At 48.8% G+C, this 20,127-nt stretch overlaps 1 protein-coding gene across 1 annotated transcript; it reads left to right on the plus strand.

Moving 5' to 3' along the window:
- The first annotated feature begins 398 nt into the window (after positions 1 to 398).
- LOC112880934 (trigger factor-like) lies at positions 399 to 908 on the plus strand. Its single transcript, XM_025945658.1, has 2 exons — positions 399 to 497; positions 543 to 908. Exons 1-2 carry the CDS (start codon positions 399 to 401, stop codon positions 906 to 908), a joined length of 465 nt encoding a protein of 154 aa, XP_025801443.1.
- Positions 909 to 20,127: the final 19,219 nt, after the last annotated feature.

Here is a 20,127-nt window from a genome sequence, read left to right on the forward strand (position 1 = left end):
TCTAGATACGTGGCCAACCCCGTCCTCAAACACCCGCGCAGGGGCCGATTCGCAAGCCCACTACGATTATCTTTCAAGCCCATCTTGCTTCGCGGCCCACCTTTCTGGCCCGCCTAAATTATGAGGATAACACATGCCCCCTGGTTTCGGCAATAATTATTCCAAAACCATTTCTCTTTTTCATGGTCCCGCCTCTTTGACTTCCGAAATCCGTACAGGCGTGCCTCTTCGACTTCCAGGGGATGTGACTGCTCCGCATCAAACTCCTTGGAAACCGTCATGCTGCCGATTCATCTTCCACTCCATCGCTATAAACCTACCCTCGGTAGTTTTCTTTCTCTCATCCCCTTCCTTTAGCCATTAGAAACCGCACCTGATACAACTCTCCTCCTCTCGTAATGGCTTCTTCTTCTTCCTATGCTTCCTCCGCCATCTCCTTCGAGTCCGAGTCCACCCGAGAACCCACTCCAGAGTATGACCCTATAGCCACTTACGAGGTCCGCACCCCTCTGCACTGGGATGCAGAGGAATGGGACTTCCAGACCTGGTCAGAGGACGATGAGTCCCTGATCGATGGCGAAGATCTCCACCTCCTCCTCGGCGGTGAGCTGGAGGAAGATGACGAGGATGACACGTCCTGGGAAGAAAACTTCTTCTTCTCCTCGGAAGAAGAAGCCGATTCCTCATCAACCAAGGAGGACTCGGTGGCAGGAGGCTACCTCCTTGGCGGATCATCAGAGGATGATGATAACGACGACGACGATGAAGAAGCCAAAGATAGCAGCAGCTTCAGCAGTGACAGTGGCGGAGACGATGGCGGTGACGACGATGGCAGCAGCGACGACAGCGATGCCAGCACGGTTCCACTGATCAAGCGCCGCAGAGTCTCCAGCGCCTACTGGTGGTAGACTGTAGGATTAAGCCGATAGATCGGCTCTAGGAGCAATCGGCTCCTCCTTTTGTACTCACTCCCCATTATAAATAAATCCTTTATTTTAACCGCAATTCGTTAAGAAACCAATCTCTTGGGAGCCGATGGCAACGCATCGGTTTCTTTCCTTAAAATGCCGATCCAGATCTAAGTCGATTCTCCAATCCATTTCATTTTCCACTTAAATCCGGAACCTTTCCAAAATAGATCTTTGAAGATTCCCCGAATCCAAGTTATTCTCCAAAACCTTTTGCTCATAAACCCTAACCGCGAAGACCCGAACCAAAGCCTTTAGAGCACAAACTCATACTTGCGCCGCCAACCCTAGATCCAGTTCCCACGTTTTTGATCTTTGGGTTTCCGATGGCGAGATCTTCGAATACCGATGCGGGTGTCCTTGGTCTGAAGGTAAAACTCCGACCTTTGCTAATTTAATGCAGCAATTACTAGATCCCTTGCACCATTAAATGATGCTTCTCCGGTTATTTGGCTTTTATGGATTCTTCAGGTTTCAGATATTCTCTTGCCGCATCCTTCTTCCCCCAATTCTTTTTGTCTTGGGCTTCATTCTTACTTGAAACCCGTAGATCTGATTTCTTGCAAGGTCAATCGAATTCCATTCATGAGCCAAAACATAGATTTAGATTCCCGGGCCGACAGCCTACGTGCCTGGCCAAATCTTCCCGAGGGCTGGGTGACCTGGTATAATAGAGTAGCAAAAATCTATCAGCCCACATGGGAGACCATAGGGATAGCCGATGCTCTCTCTTTGTCTCTATCCCCTCTCGAGAAGAATGAGAACCTCCTAAAAACCATCGGCTACTTTTGGTCCGATGCCTTGAACTGCTTCCTATTTGGTCATGGGCCGATGACTCCAACCCTCCTAGACGTAGTGATGATCACTGGTTTGGACATCTCATCATCCTGCCCCTCTGCCTACAGACTATCCGAAGTCCCATTCAAGTTGTCCTCCAAAACAGAGTGCACAAACTGGGGTGCATACCTGAACCAGCACCTTAAAACCAAAGGCCCTATGACCGAAAGGGAACAACCTTCCTGAATCTTTGGTTGGAACACTTCTTATTTTGCGGTCCTTCCCTTGCCCCAACCAAGAATTATCTCCCCCTAGTATATGAACTAGCCAAAGGTAACATTGTTGGCCTTGGCAAGTTGTTCCTTGGGGAGGTCTATAGATACCTCCACCTGATGTCCTTGAGCCTACTTTCCTAGAAGAAACTTAGGACTGGTGGTCCCTGGTGGTTCATCCAATCGTGGGCTCACCTATACTTTTAGGACTTCATCCCAAACTTCCCTGTTTTAGCTGATAACTCTTTTCCAGATCAGAGTGGGAGACGGATCAGATGTACCAGCTTTGGCCAGGCTTTGTATAGCTTTCCTGGCAGCAAGTTGAATCCCTCACAAGCTTCAAACTGGTTTAGAATTTTCTATAGGGGCCTGAACAATCCTATCTCCTTCCCTACACTGATTCTGAAATTTTTGAGAACCCGATCACCTTCAGATTGCCTGATTTTGCCGATGATGACGGCACTCGGCATCTATATTCTATCATGATCCGCCCTTGCCTCCTTCCAGTCGGCATGAGCACCTCCAACCGGATCATCAAGCAAGGATATGAATTCTATCAGCCGATCATAGCAGCTCGGCAGTTTGGCCTTGGGCAAGTTCCTCCTCACTTTTTCTTTCATCATTTGACAACAAACAGAGCTGATCTGCCCGACGTCATCACCACCCAAAAATGCTACAGCCTATTTTCAGATCTTCTAATCCCAATCCCTGTTGACCTATCGTTCACCTCTTCAGCCATTGACTTCGAGAACTGGTGGTCGATGTGGAAGACTCATGTCTTCCGGAAAGCCCTGGGGCCGATCTGCAGTAGATTCACGCTGAGTATGAAGCCCCTGAAGAAGAGGTATTACTTTCAATTCAATGTTTTCCCCCTGACTTCGCTTAATTCCTTCTCTAATTTCATTTGCTCTTTGTGCAGCAGGAAGATGGTCCGGAGCCCAGGAATGATGATGGCTCCACCTTCCAGTTTTCACCGATTGCCCCGGTGGTTCTTTTTGGCAGAAACGCACCTCCTCCATCAAAGGCCATTATGCGGATCCAACCTAGCTCCACAAAATCAACTCCCAAGTGGAAGCAGTCTTCTGACATTGCTGCCCCTCGAGCCCAAACTAAGGCGAGGAAGATGATTGTCAGGAAAATTCGGAGGGAAGCTGGGCCATCTTCCACCACTCAAGAAGCTCCGATCACTAGTCAGGTTTGGATCGCCCCTCTTATAATTAATCCTCTGAACATGTATATTTTGATTTGATTGATCTTTCCTTTCTTGCAGGCCGATGTCATAAATATTTCTAGTGGGGAAGAGCCCGCACGCCAAGAAAACCCAACTCTAGAGGCCCTAGAGGATCCTTTGACGATGGTCAACGCTTTAGTCAACCTTCAGGACCCCATCCCGAAGACTCCAGAGAACCCCACAACACCAGTCAATGCTTCGGTTGGCCTTCAGGATCTGCAGGAGCCGATCGTTGCCACATCGGATGTTGGTCATTCTCTGCAGGAGCCGATTGTCGCCTCGTCGGCTACCGGTCCTTCTCCAGACAGAGCGCACCTGAAAGAGCCGGTCGTTGCTTCATCGGCTGTCACTCCTTCTCCAGAAAAGATGCGTCCTCAGGAGCCGATCATCACTTCATCGGCTGTCATTGCTCCTCCTCCAGAACAGGTGTGTTTTATCACCGACTCGTTTGCATCTTCTTTTCCCTGTGCTGCTTTAATCTTATGTCTTCTTTCAGGGTCTGAACCTCTCGGAGTTACTTTCATTCAATCCTGCATCTGTCGACTCGACCATACTAGAAGTCAATGATCATCAGCAAGATTCGATCGGCATCTCCAGCCAACTTCTCTGCATGAAGGACCTTCTATCAGCTCCGATTGACGCCTTGGTCCAGGATTCCGACGCAGTGAGGCAGATTCATGAGGAGATCAAGTCTCAACTTCCGGAAGTCCTTCAGATCAAGCTCTGGCCAACTAGGCACCTCCCTTTCTTCCGAGCAAGGGTAGAACAGGCTCGGCACAGAATTGAAGCTTGTCGCTCTCAAGCCCCCTTGAAGGCCAACATTGCCGAGAGGTGCCGATTGCTTAACGGGAAGAAGGTGACTCTAGATGCTAAGGTCGATACATCTATGCACTCTCAAAGGCTTCTACTTCTGGAGAAGGAATTAGAGGACCTCAAGGCTAAAGTCCGGGCAACCGAGCAGCGCATCCAGGAAGAGAAGAACCTTATTGCCAGCTCCGAACAAGAAGCAAAAAACTTGACCGCCCAACTGAAGATAGAACTCGCAGAGCTGAGTGCTTTGAGTAGGCAGGTAGTGTCAGGAGAGGACAAGGACGATGAAGCAGTGATTGCTGAAGCTGATCGCGTCTGTCTTGAAGCCATTGCCGCCATCGACGAGTTCCTTCAGTTCACTTCCTTGTAGTCACCCTTTGTAAGATAAACCTGCATGTAACTGTATTAAGATTCTAAAGTCGATGGTCGTACATCGGCTATTCGACCAACTCAATGCGTTGGGTACAAAGTACTTCTCTCTTTTTTATATATATGTGGGCCGACTGCACGTATCGGCCCTCTTTCCTTGTGCCCAGCCTGACGCGTAACATTGGCTTTCACCTGTACGAGTCATCAGGTCCTGTCGGCTCATATCCCCCCACGTAGCATCGGCTTCCTCTTGTACGGGCCAACTGATCATATCGGTTCATAGCCTGATGCGTAGCATCGGCTTTATTGCTCATCATCCCACATACTTGGGAAGTACTTCTTGAGATGTTGACTGTTGACCGCCACCGGGAACTTGACGCCATCTAACTCCTCAAGCATATATGTGTTCCCAGATAGGACTTGGTCAACCCTATAAGGCCCGTGCCAGTTTGGAGACCATTTGCCATACGCTGCATCTTTAGTCCCCAATGGTAGCACCGCTTCCCAAACCAGATCTCCAACTTGGAATTCTTTTGGTTTGACTTTCTTATTGTACGCGCAGGCTACTTTGGCGTTATTTTCTTTGATCTTCTCAAGTGACCAAAGTCTGAGCTCCGTGAGGTCCTCAGTATTATCATTCATTAGAGTAGCATACTCTTCAGCTGTTAAGTCATTTTGGAGCTCTATGCACCTCGAGCCGGCCGTAATTTCCTATGGTAATACAACCTCCTATCCATACACTAGGTGATAAGGAGAAGTTTTTGTTGCTCCATAGCATGAAATACGGTATGCCCACAATGCATCTGATAAAACCTCATGCCAACACCTAGGATGTTCATCGATCTTTCTCTTGATCAACTTGGTAAGGCTCTGATTGGACGCTTCAGCTTGTCCATTTGCTTGGGCATAATATGGAGATGACCTAATCAGCTTGATGCCCATGTCAATAGCGAACTTCTTGAACTCCTCTGAAATGAAGACCGAACCTCCATCTGTTGTAATGGTCTGAGGAATCTCGAACCTGTGAATTATATGCTCTTTGACAAAATTGATGATGTCCTTGGATGCTACTGACTTTATGGGAACTGCCTCCACCCACTTGGTAAAGTAATCTGTTATAGCCAAAATAAACTGGTGGCCTTTGCTGGATGGAGGATTATTTTTGCCGATCATGTCCATGCCCCAGCCTCTGAACGGCCATAGTTTGACGATAGGGTTCATTACTGACGCTGGTACCATCTGAATCTTTCCGAACCTCTGACATGCCTGACATCCTTTATAATATTTGAAGCAATCTTCAAGCATGGTGGGCTAGTAATACCCCGATCGCCTAATTAGCCACTTCATCTTATGAGCCGATTGGTGAGTCCCACAGGTGCCTTCGTGGACTTCGTGTAAGAGCCGATTGGATTCAATCGGCCCCAAGCATTTGAGCAGCAAACCTTCTAAAGTCCCGTAAAACATGTCATCTCCTATTAGGACGTATCTCATGGCCTTGTAACGTATCCTCTTGGGTGCCACCCGAGCCGAATCCTTCAAATAATTGAAGATATCAGCTCTCCAGTCTCCTTGTTCCAACAGGTGTACCTGAAGATCGGCTCTGTCTGCCACAACCTTGTATCCCGAAGCCATCTGTGCCAAATCATTGGCCTTCGAATTTCATATCCTAGGTATCCAATAGAAATTTATGTACCTAAATTGGGCCATCAGCTCTTGACATTGTACCTATAACGGGAAGAGCGACTCACTCTCACACCTGTATTCCTCTGTGAGCTGAGAGATTACCAATTTTGAATCCCCAAAAATTTCCACTACTTTAGCTCCGGCCTCAAGAAGCAACTCCATACCCTTACGCACTGCTTCATATTCCACAAGATTATTGGTGCAAATGGTAGGCAATCTGATTGAAAAAGAATACGTTGCCCCCCATGGCGACACAAGCAAGATACCTATGCCACATCCATCTCCACAAGCCGATCCGTCGAAATACATGGCCCATGCGCGTATAGAGAGTGCTGCTATGTCAGTATTGATCCTTTCTGCAATGAGATCCACCAACACTTGCCCTTTTACCGCCTTTGCGGGTTGGTATCAGCTATCAAACTCTGACAATGCAAACATCCACTTTCCAAGTCGGCCTTTCAACACAGGAGCCAATAGCATATGCTTGATGACATCCGATTTGCAGATGATGATTGTCTCGGCTGATAGCAGGATATGATGAAGCTTTGTGCATGTAAAGAACAGACAAAGACATAACTTTTCAATATCAGGGTACCTTGTCTCGCATCTAGCATTCTTCTGCTGAGGTAGAACACAACCCTTTCTTTGTCGTCATGCACTTGTATTACTACTGAAGCAATGGAGGTGTAACTTACTGATAAGTACACATAGAATGGTCTATCTTGTTGGGGTGAAACTAATACGGGTGGTTTTGACAGATACTCCTTGATCTCTTCTAATGCCCGTTGCTGCTCTACCCCCTAGCGAAACTCATCATTGGCTTTAATTTTCACCAACTCCATAAAAGGCTCAATCCGCTCGAAGAGATTGGAAATAAACCTTCTGACAAAGTTGATCTTACCAATGAGCTGCTAGAGCTTCCTCTTCGTAGTAGGTGGCACCATTGATCTCACCGCTTCTTAACTCTTTAGGCCGATCTCGATTCCTCTTTCATGAACCAAGAAACCCAGAAATTGACCGGCCGATACGACGAAAGCGCATTTCTTCGGATTCATCCTAAGCCCGAATCTTCTGGTTCGTTCCAGAACTTGCCGTAGGTCCCCCAAGTGCCCTTCAACCAATGCAGACTTCACCATGATGTTGTCAATAAATTTCCACCAGCTTGCCGATCAGGTCGTGGAAAATGTAGTTCATGGCACGCTGATAAGTAGCGCTAGCATTCTTCAACCCGAAAGTGATAACCACATATTCGAACAGTCCTACTGCCCCAGGCACTCTGAACGCGATCTTGTTTATATCCTCCGGAGCCATGGAAATCTGGTTATAGCCAGTGTTGCCATCCATGAAACTCAAGATCTTATGACCAGCAGCCGCGTTGATCAATGTCTCCGCGACAGGCATCGAGTATTCATCCTTTGGAGTAGCCCTGTTAATGTCTCTGAAGTCCACACAGACTCTCCATCGGCCATCTTTCTTTTGCACAGGTACGACACTTGAAATCCACTCGGCATACCTGCAAGGCCTGATAAATCCTGCTTCTAGCATTTTCTCCACCTCTTTCTTGACCTCCACTAGGACTTCAGCCTTCATTTGCCGCGCTCATTGCTGAAATGGCCGAAATCCCTTCTTGAGAGGGAGCCGATGCTCGACTATGCTCCTGTCCAACCCAGGCATTTCCGTATAATCCCAGGCGAAGCAATCTGCGTACTCCTTTAGCAAAGCTATCATTAGCTCTCGTAGACACGGTCGTAACTTTTTGCTGACAAATGTTGGTCGTGGCTTATCCCCAGGACCAATATCCACTTCTTCGAGCTTGTCAGCTGATGTAAACCCGTATCATTGAGATGGACAGAGAAGATAATAAAAAGAATTTTGGCCGATCGTTGAGATCGGCCACTTTATATCCTTCATTGATCTTTGAAATTTTACAATTGAAGTATGGACGCCGCTAGAGCGGGCCTCCCTGTAACTGCTATGATTATGTAAAACACTTGCCATTAAAAGTTTACATTTTATTTTTTGGGGCCGATCGCGGGAATCGGCCTTGCCGAGTGTGTCAGAGCAGCTCATTCTTTGTGACTTATCTACTCTGTAGGGCCAGTGGATAAGACCAGCCTCACCCCATTTTTTGTAGCTTCAATGCGGTCGCAGCCTTCCAAACTAATCCCTGAGATCATCTCTTGGTCTTCCGCGTCCCAGATGCTCATGGCAGCATGCAAGATCTTGATCAAGTCATCTGCATGAACTACCTCTACCTCATCTCCATCCCACTGAATTAGATATTGATGCATTGTGGAAGGGATGCAGTAGTTGGTATGGATCCAATCCCTGCCAAGTAGGACATTGTATGTGCTCTTGCTGTTGACGATGAAGAAAGAGGTTGGGATCATCTTGTTTCCAACGGTTAGATCCACACTAAGGATGCCTTGTGCCTCTGATGTTTGGCCATTGAAGTCGCTCAGTGTGACGTTGGTCTTGATCAGATCTCCAGCGGACCGCCCCAATCGGCGCTACACTGAGTACGGCATTATGTTAACTGCCGCTCCTGTGTTGACCAACATCTTGTTGCCAGGCTGGTTGTTTATGTAACCCTTGAGATATAAAGCCTTCAAATGCTTGTAGTTCTTTGCTCGGGGCTTCTCAAATATTACTGGACGTGGCCCCAAGTCAAGCTGGGCTACTGATAACTCTTCACGGCCTCGAGCATGGAACTCTGCGGGGAGTACAAACACCATATGTGCATTAGCCAACGTCTTCGCATCAGCTCTTGTCGATTTTGGCCACAACTCCTTCTTGGGAGGGCGCGACTCCCTTTTCTGCATGTAGGGGACTTTGTCCGCCAAATCCGGGCGTGCCTTCCTCAGCGTCTCAAGATAACTGGCCTCGGCTTCCTCCAGGCTGCGCAGCTGCAGTACCCTACATTTTTGGGAACGGTTAAGTCCATCAGGGCACCAGCGCGGCCGGTGATACTTATCCTCTTCTTCTTCAAAGTCCACCCTTCTTCGTGGTGGTTGAATCTATTCTTGCTAGGATGGCATAGGTCCCAAACGTTAGAAAACCGAGACCCCTTCTGCATCATGCTTCTAGGATCCACACTCCGGGCAATCCTTAGTAGTAGGCAATCGGCTCATGCCAGAGTCCCAGCAATACTTGAAGAACGGGCAATGTCAATGATCACGCATGTCTTCCCGCTTCTTCAAACATTCCCAGTACAGCGTTCATACTCTTCCTCCTCCAACTCGCGTTGGAGACGTTGTTGGTACTGGTACTCGTACTTTTTGAGGAGATCGGAAGAAGCTGGCCGCTGATTCCTAACATGCCTTATTTGTTCTTCCGTGATATATCCCTTTTCCCCTTTTTGGGCCGATCGCAAGGATCGGCCACTTCATTCTTGGTTCGGCGGCGCGGCGCAAGCCCTGCCATGTTAATGTCGAGTGCGAAATCTAGTTGTCGCCTCGCAAACCGGTCATAACCTTCCACCATATTCACACTCGAGAAGGGCTGGGTGTCGACCTTCATGGCAGTTTGACCCAAGATCAATTGCCCTTGCTTAATAGCCAATTGGATCTGCCGACGGAGTTCTTTGCAGTCGCTCGTGTTGTGAGTGAAAGAGTGATGCACTTGCAATATGATCTCCCCTACAGCTCCTATGCTGTAGGAAGCTTGCAGCCTTCAGGTAACTTCAACTGCTTCTCCTTCAATAGTAGATCAAATATGTGTTCAACTTTACTCACGTCGAAGTCAAAACCTTTTTGCAGGTCCCTGCTGTTTCACCCGCTTACAGGACACGGGATTTGCCCCCCGAGTCCATTCTGCAACTGCTACTTCCTGATCATCCCCAGAATCCTCAGCGTCTTCTGTGTCAATCAATGTCACTTGACGCTTGAACCTATCCTGGTACAGTTCTGGGTGGCACTGCTCATATGTTGTTAACTTTTGCACCAAGTGCGCCAAAGAATTGAACTCCAATTGGAAAGCCAGATCCTTGATTGGCTTTAGTAGTCCCAAGGATGCCAACTCGACCGCCTCCTTCTCTGAAATACGGGTCGAGTAGCATCGGTTCTTTACTTCTCTGAAGCGTTGGATATATTCCGCCATGGTTTCCCCACGCTTCTATCGTACTTGTGCCAAGTCGGCAATTCCTGCCTCTGCAACTTCCAAGTGATATTGAATATGAAATTGCTCCTCCAGCTGCTTCCAGGTGCGGATTGAATCAGGGCCTAATGATGTGTACCATCCAAAGGCTGGCCCTGTGAGAGACTACGAGGAAAACCTTACTCGCAAGGGATTTGACACCGAGATCATCCCTAGTTGCACCAAGTATCGGCTCACGTGCTTGATGGAGCTAGATCCTTCCGCTCCACTGAACTTGGTGAACTCAGAAAGCCAATACTTGGGCGGCAGGAGAATTAAATCATAGTCACTAGGATACAGCTTAGTATAGCCGATCGCCCTCCTCTTTGGTAGAATGCCAAATTGATCTCTTAGGATGGCACTGATCTGGTCTATCGTCTGCGCTCCTAGGGCCGAGTGCGCACTGTCATGACTCGGCCCGGTGGCATAAGTAGCTAGCTACGCTTGTTTGTCAGCATCTACCCCAGAAACTCCTCCAGCCGCCCTCTGCACCGAATGTACCGGATTATTGCTATCCGGTATATAAGCACACATATACCCATGCGGGATCTCCTTGGGCAGCTCGCTGAAGAACTGGTAATCCACAGGGTCACCTCCCACCTTGTAGACAACGTAGGCTGGGGAGCCATGTGACTCCAGAGCTGCGAGTGCATAAGGCAGTGGTGGCTTAGCCTGGAATTGCAATTCTCCCTTATGACTCCCCAAGGTAGGTCCCGTTGGAGAGTATTGATGCTTCATGATCTCCTGGACCATGCACAGTGCAACACGCTCGAAAGCATTCACCAAGCTATCGAAGTGTCGGTGCAGTGAGTGGGCCACCATGTAGTTCACTTCCTGGCGTAGAGCTCTGGTACGATCTTCTGAAGGGGTGGACAGATCCACGTCATCAAGAGTGCCTTCAGGTGAAAACCCCTTCCACCTAACCCGTGATGGCAAGTCTTCTCGAAAGAGCCGATGAGATCGGCTTCAAAGAGAGCCTTGATGTCATCGTATTTCTGCTTGTGCTCAGCAGGTAGCTCCTCATACGTGATCGGATCCTCCCTCGTCATCCCGTCGTCAACAGAAGTCGATGTAGTTGATGAAGATGGTCCCACCGAGCGTGCCAGAATGTGTTGTCGATCAAAACCCACCGGCAAGCGGCGACAGGCAACACGAGGAGTCGGGAGGCTCCCAGGACTGCTGGTGGTCTCTGATCCCTCGGTCAACGGCCCGAGATCCAGCACATGACCTGGCGTATGGGTTGCTAGTCGTGCCACCTGACCTTGTACCTGATCAGGAAGGTGTTATATGTTAGTTTCCTGCATGCACAGACACGTATAAACATTAGTCCGAGCCGTGATTGGCTCATCGAGTGATTCCCGATATCGGCTGTAAAGAGCCGATTGTATTCAGTACCAGATCGGATCTATATATATGAATAAGGCAAGCATATCCGATGGTAATATTAAAACTTGCTCTGTAACCATTAAGCTAATCCAATCTACGACGGTTAAAGCTTTCACTGCATAGCCGGAACATCCTATACATAATTGAGCCTAACAGATACCGAAGGTAATGAAATAACAAACTAAACAGAGGCCAAAAAACCAACAGAGAGCTGATTCCTGGAACGATCCCTTTTTAAGTTGATATAAACCACCAAACGTAATGCCAAAACATTCAACCTGTTTGAAGGGCCTAATCATGCAGATACTAAACTAAATCTTCGATGAACAAAGACTAACCATAACAGATTGGATCTACTATTCAAGAACAGAGCAAGGTGCTGCCCTTACATCCGGGATTGGGCACGAGGACAGCTAAACATTTACAGGTAACAAACAATGCACGATTAAAGCATGGAAGAGCCGATGCTACTCTATAAACGCCAAGATAACTATTGTTACTCGGCATCAACAATGCTTCAGTACAAGAAATACAAAGGTAGATAGGTAGGAACGATGCTGCACCGATCACGCGAGAAACCCTAAAACAGGGGTGGCGATGCGCCGAGAATTGTTGGTGAATGATTGATTATTTTATTCATAATCCAGGGTACATATTTATAGTCTGGAGACTTACCTTCTCTAACCAATCCTAACTAACCACGACATGAATCTTGGCTATCTCTATCTAAACTATTTAAACACACATGCCTATCTAGATACATGGCCAACCCCAGCCTCAAACACCTGCACAGGGGCCGATTCGCAAGCCCACTACGATTATCTTTCGAGCTCATCTTGCTTCACGGCCCACCTTTCTGGCCCACCTAAATTATGGCGATAACAGCGCTGCAGACTCTTGATGATACGCAGATGATCTACCCAGTAAGCACACTGCCCCCCTGCACCATCTATTTTTCCAGGAGAAAATCCGTTGTGGTTGTGAATTGCGGTTGTGAGTTGCAGTTTTTGTGACGAGGATGGCGGGAATTGCAATTGTGGGGTGTGTCAGGGTTGCAACCTTGGGAGGGGGTCATATGGTTGCAAAATAGTGATGTGTGTGTGAATTTTTTTGTGGAGCTTCTGAGTTGCAAGTTGAGGTGGTGGGTGGTTGCAACATACTTTGTACCAAGGTTGCAAGTGATAGGGTGTGTGAATTTTTTGTGGAGCGACTAGGTTGCAAGTTCAGCTAGTGGGTGGTTGCAACATACTTTGTACCAAGGTTGCAATAGGGGTGATGTGCTATATTGAAGTGCAACTGGGGGGGGGGGTGTCAATTGCAACTTGACAAAATTGTTTGGTTGCAACCTGACAAATAGTTTGGTTGCAACCTGGCAAATAGTTTGGTTGCGAAAACATTATTGTGATTGCAATTTAGGGATGTGTGCAGTTGCAACCTAACAAACATTGTGATTGCAGTAATATGTTTGCATCGATTTATTAAAAATTTCCGCATGTTCTGTATTGTTTTTTATTCGAAGGATCCAAATATAGCGCCTGTGTTTGTGCCGAGAGTGAGGCAGGTATTCCCTAGAATGAATGATGCTTACATTTTTTACAACGACTATGCGAAGCTAGCTGGGTTCAGTCTAAGGACGGCTAGGACTAGCAAAGAGACAAGGCATTGGGTTTGCTTCAAAGTAGGGTGGCATGAAAGCAAAGGGAAGGAAGTGCCCAACAAACGGAAAAAGGATCAAAAAGGTGCAGCTGCCCTGCATATATCAAAGTTAAGGAGGATAAGAAGCGGAGCTGTGGTTCTTTGACCATGTACAGGAAGCCCACAACCACAAGCTGGAACCATCTCCTGGGATGACAAGATACATGCACGCCCACAAGAACTTGGAGGAAGGCATGTGTGGCATATTTAATATAATGACAAGAAATGGGGTTGCGCATCAGACGCGTTGAATGTGATGGCGGATCTATATGATGCTCGCCATATGTGGGGTTTTATAGAAAAGGACATAAAAACATGTAGGTGCTGATGTTTTTTTTGCCATATCCAAATTGCAACATGCCACTGGATTTGTCTAAAAAATAGTGTTCATTATTTTTTTAATGTTCATAAGAAGGCGGAGAAGGCTAGGGACGAAAGAGAGGATGATCTTAACAAGCTTCTGCAATCCTTCAGGGAGTGCAAGGTGAACAATGAGTACTTCTACTAGGATGTGGATGTAGATCCAAAGACTGGGGTGTTGAAGAGCAGTTTCTGGAGCCATGCAAGCCACAGGGCTGAGTACAGAGATATTGGAGATGTCATTACATTTGACATGACGCACAAAACAAACTGCAAGAACATGCCGCTAGCCATTTTTGTTGGGGCCCACAATAACTTGAAGAATGTGACCTTTGGTCAAGCACTAATTGGCGATGAATCGACTGGATCGTTCAAGTGGTTGTTTGAGACCTTCAAGAGCTGCATTGGTGGTCAGCAGGCTCATGTCATCCTGACAGGTGTGCCTTATTCCTTATCTAGTACCCTATTTGCAAACTTAATATTGTCTGGTTGCAATGTTATAGGCTACTGCATTAACACTAGGTGTGTCCCCGATGCTGTTGCTCCCTGGTTTATTGTATGTTGTCATATGAGGATCCGGCTATGAGGCAAGCAATAGGGATGGTGTTCGACAAAATTACAGCATAGAAATTGTCGCTACCACATAATAAGGCCATGGGAGTATGAGCTGGACTAGCTAAGGCCATGGGAGTATGAGCTGGACCAGCTGTATGTTGACAGCTTTTAAGTACAAAATATATGCCGTCAACTCTTGCATGAACACATAAAGAATGAACATCAACAATACTGGTAGGAGTTATTACTACCAAATTCCACAAGTGTTGGTGAATCATTGATTTCAAGAAGTCATGTCAGGAAATGGAGCAAAACATGCATAGAACCCAGAGGAAATGCATATAAGACCACATCCTACATCACATAAAGATAGAAGGGCTCACCTGGCAGAGCAAACAGACCTACCTTGGCATGAATCACCAAAGATGAATACAAGGGCCCACCTGTCAGTGCACCATGTGAAGGTGGTGGCTAGGGCGCCCACCTGGGGGTTGGCTGACCCCAGGGTCAGCCGAACCTGGCCAGCCTCTTGGGCAGGTGCATCTTGGCGGGAGGATCATCTTGATCCTCTAGAAGGCCGTTCCCAGGGTTTCCATCCTTAACCATGCTAGGAACCACCCTATCCCACCTATAAAAGGAGGAGGAGGGCACCCCTTAACAGACACCACCAAGACCATCAACATCTCCACTTGAAGATGTAGTGCTCCACTCCATGGCGAAGCTCTGCTTAGGCTAGTGCTTAAAATAGGGGGAGAGAGAGGGAGTAGCTCAAAGGAGTGCTGAGTTCCTCAGCACTTTGCTCCGATTATGTATCTCTACGGATGCTGGCTTTCTTCTGGGTAAAGTAAGTAAGCAAGTATTCGTGATTCCTTCTATGGTTTATTACTTATGTATAAGTGAGATCAGTTCTCTTACTCATGGGTTCGTCGCTCCATATTTATATGGAATGCTGTAGTTTGCTACGGGATGTCAAATGTAGTTAGACTGCAGTAGTAACCAGTAGCGTAGACGCAGTGTCTAGGCTAAGGGTTATCCTTCATTTGCTTTGTATCCCACGGATAGGTAGAGGTAGGCTGCAGGTGGTGACAGCCCTGTTGGTCCTTTGTAATCCTCCACGTTCGGATATAGCATAGAGCTGTTGGCCGGAGTCTCCTGGCAGACTAGGAGTAAGCCAGTGCCCGAAGTGAGTCTTACCTGAGAGATCAATCTTTAACTTATCTTAGTGTTGTCCGTAGGAATCCTCTCTACCCTTCGCATACTGTGACGCCCTGAAAATTCACCAAATTAAATTACGCGCTAAGATGTTTTTGAAGCTTTGTCGTCATCGAATCTCGTTCAACCCTAAAACCCTAATCCTCTCCCGGAGGCGCCGCCGTTCAGACGCCCGACTCCAACTGTCTGCCCAGCCCTTTTAATATCTGTGCACTCTTTTACCTCGTCGCCGTCCCATTCCGCACTGCCCGGCGGTCTGTCGACCACGCGCGACCGCCTAACCGCGATCCGCGCCGACGTGATTCCCCCTCCCTCTTTTCTCCTCGTGCAGCATGCGACTATCGCGCACGCGTGGCCGACCAGCCGTGGGCGCCGCCGCGAATATCGCCGGCACGCGTCGCCTTTCTTTCTCCCTCTCTCTTTTTCCTTCTACTATTTCTTCTTTTCTTTTCCTCCTCTTTTCTATTTTCCTCCTAATTCCTTTTTCCTCTTCCTTTCCTTTTCCTCCCTTTTCGTTTGTCCCTTTTTTTTCCTTTCTTTTCTTTCTTCTTCCCTTCCTCTCTTCTCTCTCTCTCCTTCCTTTCCCCCTTGCCGCGCGCCCGAGCGCCGCCCTGGCCACGCCGGCCGCGCGCGAACCCCTGCCCCGGCCTCCCTCCGCGTCGCGCCGTGCTGGCCACCGCTCGCGCCCCCGCCCTAGCCCGCGCCTCGCCGCGCCGTGCGCGCACGCGCGCGCCGTCACTTTCATGCCACTGTGCCGGCACAGCTCTCCCCCACGTGCGACGCCTCGGCCCTCGCCACCACGCCACGACGGCCGCGAGCGGCCAAACGCCATTATTGGCCGCCCGCGGAGCCACCGGCCGAACCCCCCCTCCACCGCCTTCCCCGGTCTATAAATAGGGTCTCCGTGCAGCCCCGACCACCACCACCGCCATCACCACCACGCGCCCCCTCCCCTAGCTCGCAGCGTTGCCGCCACCCGTGGCTCCACCGCCGCCCGCTGCCCGCCGTGGGCACGCCCCCTCGCTCCACCTCGGCCCAAGGTGAGACCGGGGATGGAATCCCCTTGCTTCCCTCTCTCTCACCCCCCCTGCCCTGGGCCGCTCTTGGGCCCTGGCCGGCCGCCGCCCCTTTTCCCCCTCCTTTGTTTCGGTCACGGGGGGGAGAGGAGGAAGAAGGGGCATTTTGCCCAAGGACCCCCCTCCTCTCTATTTCCTATAAACACCCCCCTATTTACTCCCTTTTGCAAAAGAAGCCCTGCTCTTTCCGTTATTTCAAACCAAACCCCTCCATTACATAAACCTAGATATACTTGACATCCTTTAGCATGCCCTGAGTATTTCTAGGGTTCGCAAATAGGTCCTTACTCCCTCCGGATAATTATGAATAAGCCCCTGGGCCCCTGTTTAACCCCTGAACCCCCCTTTACCTTGTCATTTTATGCGCCAAACGATCTTCGATCGACTCGAAACTTTACCACGCCCTTTCTAGTATAGTTCTAACCATGCCATTAAGAAACCACCCAAAAATATTACCCCTATCTCCATAACTAAATTATTCCCGAGTCAAGCTCAACAATAAAAGCTTTTAGTTCTTTCGCTTGATTATGTGCGTGTTTGTTTGCGTCGTAGGACACGGAGTGAACGAGGAAGGTACCGAGTGTGATCAAGTGAACAAGGTCCAGTTCTGCGACCCCGAACCCGAGGGACAGTGCTTCGATCAGGACCTCCCGCAAGGATTTGATGATGGCAAGTTCAATCCCGCCCTTTGATGCATGTTTCCATCCTAGTTTTTATAAACACAACCCAGTGGCCTGTTTTATAAAATTGCATGGTTTTGCTTGCTGAAAACATGGTAGGATAGCCACCCTTGTTTGTGATAACCATACCTTGACCACCTGGTTTTATAAAGAAAATGTGTGTGTGTGGGAAGGGATAAAATGTGGTTTTGCAAAATGAGTTAGACGAGGTGGATGGCACTTCTATGTGAATTGCCGTTGGTGTGCTCGTACCTGTGTGGTTGAGCAAGGAAGGGAGATATCCATCTTGTCACCCCTAAGGACCGAGTTAATGTGTCATCTCACCTAGCTTCCTGTCGTGCAAACCACTTGACCGTTGTATGGGCAACGGCTTAGCATAAATCCCGCTAGTTAGTCTGGCAGTCATCAGGAGGGCTGAGAGCAACGGGTGATCAAGGAAAAGGGATAAGCTCTGTGTGACTTATGCCCCGGTTAAACCTCGGAGATAGGTCGAATGACCCCTTGATAGATCCCGTGGTGGCTAGCCAGGTCTAGCTAAGGTGGGTAATGGCTTTGTTGGGATCTGCACCGACACTAAGGTGTTCGTGCTATGGTACCCCACCTGTGGGTAAAGTTGCACACGCCTGCAGAGTTAAAATCTATTCGAATAGCCGTGCCCACGGTATTGGGCAAGATATGGTGTGGTCACATAACTAGTGTTTCTCTCTGGGAATGGCTGGACTGATGTGGGTTATGTGGAAAGTGTCCGGCAGTTGCGCCGTGTGCTACGGCAGACAGGGAGTCCGGTAGCAGCTTAGAAATTGGATTCTGTGTGAGTCAACATCATGTGCTCCTTGGTACTAGAAAACTTGTTTTGAAAATGTTTTTAAACGAACCTTTGCATACAACCGAGTTTTTCGCAAATGAACCATAACCTTATCCTTGGATTGTCCTGTGCATTGATTTCTACTATACCCCCCCTCCGTGGGTGTGATTGGACTTGCTGAGTACGTTTGTACTCACCCCATTCTACCTTTTTACAGCAGAAGATTCAGACTACCTCCCCGAAGACGTTGAGTAGGGTTTCGTCCTGCACCCAGTCTTGCCTGTGATCAGGGCCACTGTTGGAGTTCCGCATGGTGCAAGACTCTGATGACCCTCTTTTCGTAGCTAGTGTAGTAGTGTGGGTTTTAGTTGTAATCCTCGCGATAGTGGCGCTTCACTGCCCATTGCCGCGTAGAGTTGTACGGTGATGTACCATCTGTTGTAATAAAAGTGTTATCAGCCTCCTGGGACTGATAAAGCATCACTTTTAAGTCTTCCCTGATGGGGGGACGCTTCAGGTGGTATTAGAGCCGTAGGCTGGCCGTAGGACGTGACCCTAGAAGCGAGACCCTGTTTCAGGCCCCAGAACTTGTTCTGATTTAGCTCTTTTCCTGTGCAAACACTCACCAATGGTTCTTGCCCTGTTCGAGATGGCTGACAATGGATGGGTTGACGGAATCTGCCATGCAGAGCCCGGCCTTCCTAATCTATTAATACTCAGCCTGGAACGCATCGGAGTCATGGAACCACCGGAGTATGCCTATCGGGAATACACCTCCAAGGGCATCCTTCGGTGCGACATGATGGTCTTTGTGGGAAAAGGCACCCGCTACCTTGATGTGGACCCCTGGTTCATCTCCACCTCTGGCTTTCGCTTCCCTGACACCTACCGAAAGGCCGCCCGTAAAGCCCTACGACGACTACGTGTGATCTACAAGCACCACCTTCAGCGGACTCCTATGGGATTTTTCCCACCTACTGAAGGAAGAGGACGCACTTGGATTGCCCGTATGAGAGGACTCGGAAGAGAAGAAGAAGACCTAGAAGATATGGTCTCCCACCTATCCATCTACCTTACCGGCTTGGATGAACTCTACCGCGAACAGGCGGCACAACTGAAGCAGCTAATCCATAGGGCTGAAGAGGCAACCCAGGAACTGGAAGAACAACAGATAAGAGCCGCACGCGATGAGTATTCCTTAGCCGCCCTCCAAGCCCAGATGCAGGAATACAAAAACTGCAGAGGAATAGGTGGATGCATAGAGGAAGAAGAGGAACCTGAGGAAACCCATTGGGATAAAGGTACTCAGACTGAAGGTGAGGTGATGGATCGGTGCCTCCCAATAAAGAAGCGCCCTATCAGAATCGGGGAAGAATCCCCATGATAGGAGTAGCACTCCAAGCTAGAACCCTACCCTAATAACCACGTATCCATGGAAACTGTACCCCCATGTTGCAATAATAAATGTTATCTACTCCCTTTTATACCTGTGCTAGATTGTTTACCCTGTCCTTGTTTCAGATGGCTGAGGAAGGATGGACCCAGGGCAATTGCCACGTGCACCTAGCTTTCCCAGCCTTTTGATCAACGCCCTGGAAAGCCTTGGCGTTACGGAACGCCCAAGGTACTACAGCAGAGAGTACGAACACCATGGTACCCTCCGCTGCAGGGTGATCCTGGTCATCGCCAGGAGCAACCGCTACCCCGACATCCAGCCATGGCGAGTGACTGCCACAGGGTTTAGGCACCAGGACACCTACCCCTTTGACCGTCAGAAAAGCGCTCCGTTATTTATGCCGGATTTTTGAAGGACACCTCGCCGCCACACCAGTAAGGTTCTTCCCACCGGCCATCAGAACCCCAGTTTGGGAAGCACGCATGAGTAGTCTGGAATGACATCGCCATGAAGAAGGCCCTTTGTACCAAGTGGCTACTTATCTAGCTGCCTTGGACCAACTCTTTGATGAGCAGGCCAACCTTCTGAGAGAGCAGACGCATCGAGCCGAGCAAGCAGAGCTCGCAGTAAGACTGCAGCAGATCCGAGCAGCCCAAGCCGAGGCAAGAGCCGCAGCCGCGGTCAGCAGCGAAGCAGTCGCCCAAGAGAGCCTCAGGCA

This window comes from Panicum hallii, chromosome 2 (genome assembly GCF_002211085.1).
Source record: "Panicum hallii strain FIL2 chromosome 2, PHallii_v3.1, whole genome shotgun sequence".
Lineage (NCBI taxonomy): Eukaryota > Viridiplantae > Streptophyta > Magnoliopsida > Poales > Poaceae > Panicum > Panicum hallii.

Bases quoted from the DNA above. Each gene is read 5' to 3' on its own strand.
- LOC112880934 (XM_025945658.1), top strand. From the start codon at position 399: ATGGCTTCTTCTTCTTCCTATGCTTCCTCCGCCATCTCCTTCGAGTCC. The intron at 498-542 runs GTCCGCACCCCT...TGGGACTTCCAG, and splicing joins ACCCTATAGCCACTTACGAG to ACCTGGTCAGAGGACGATGA.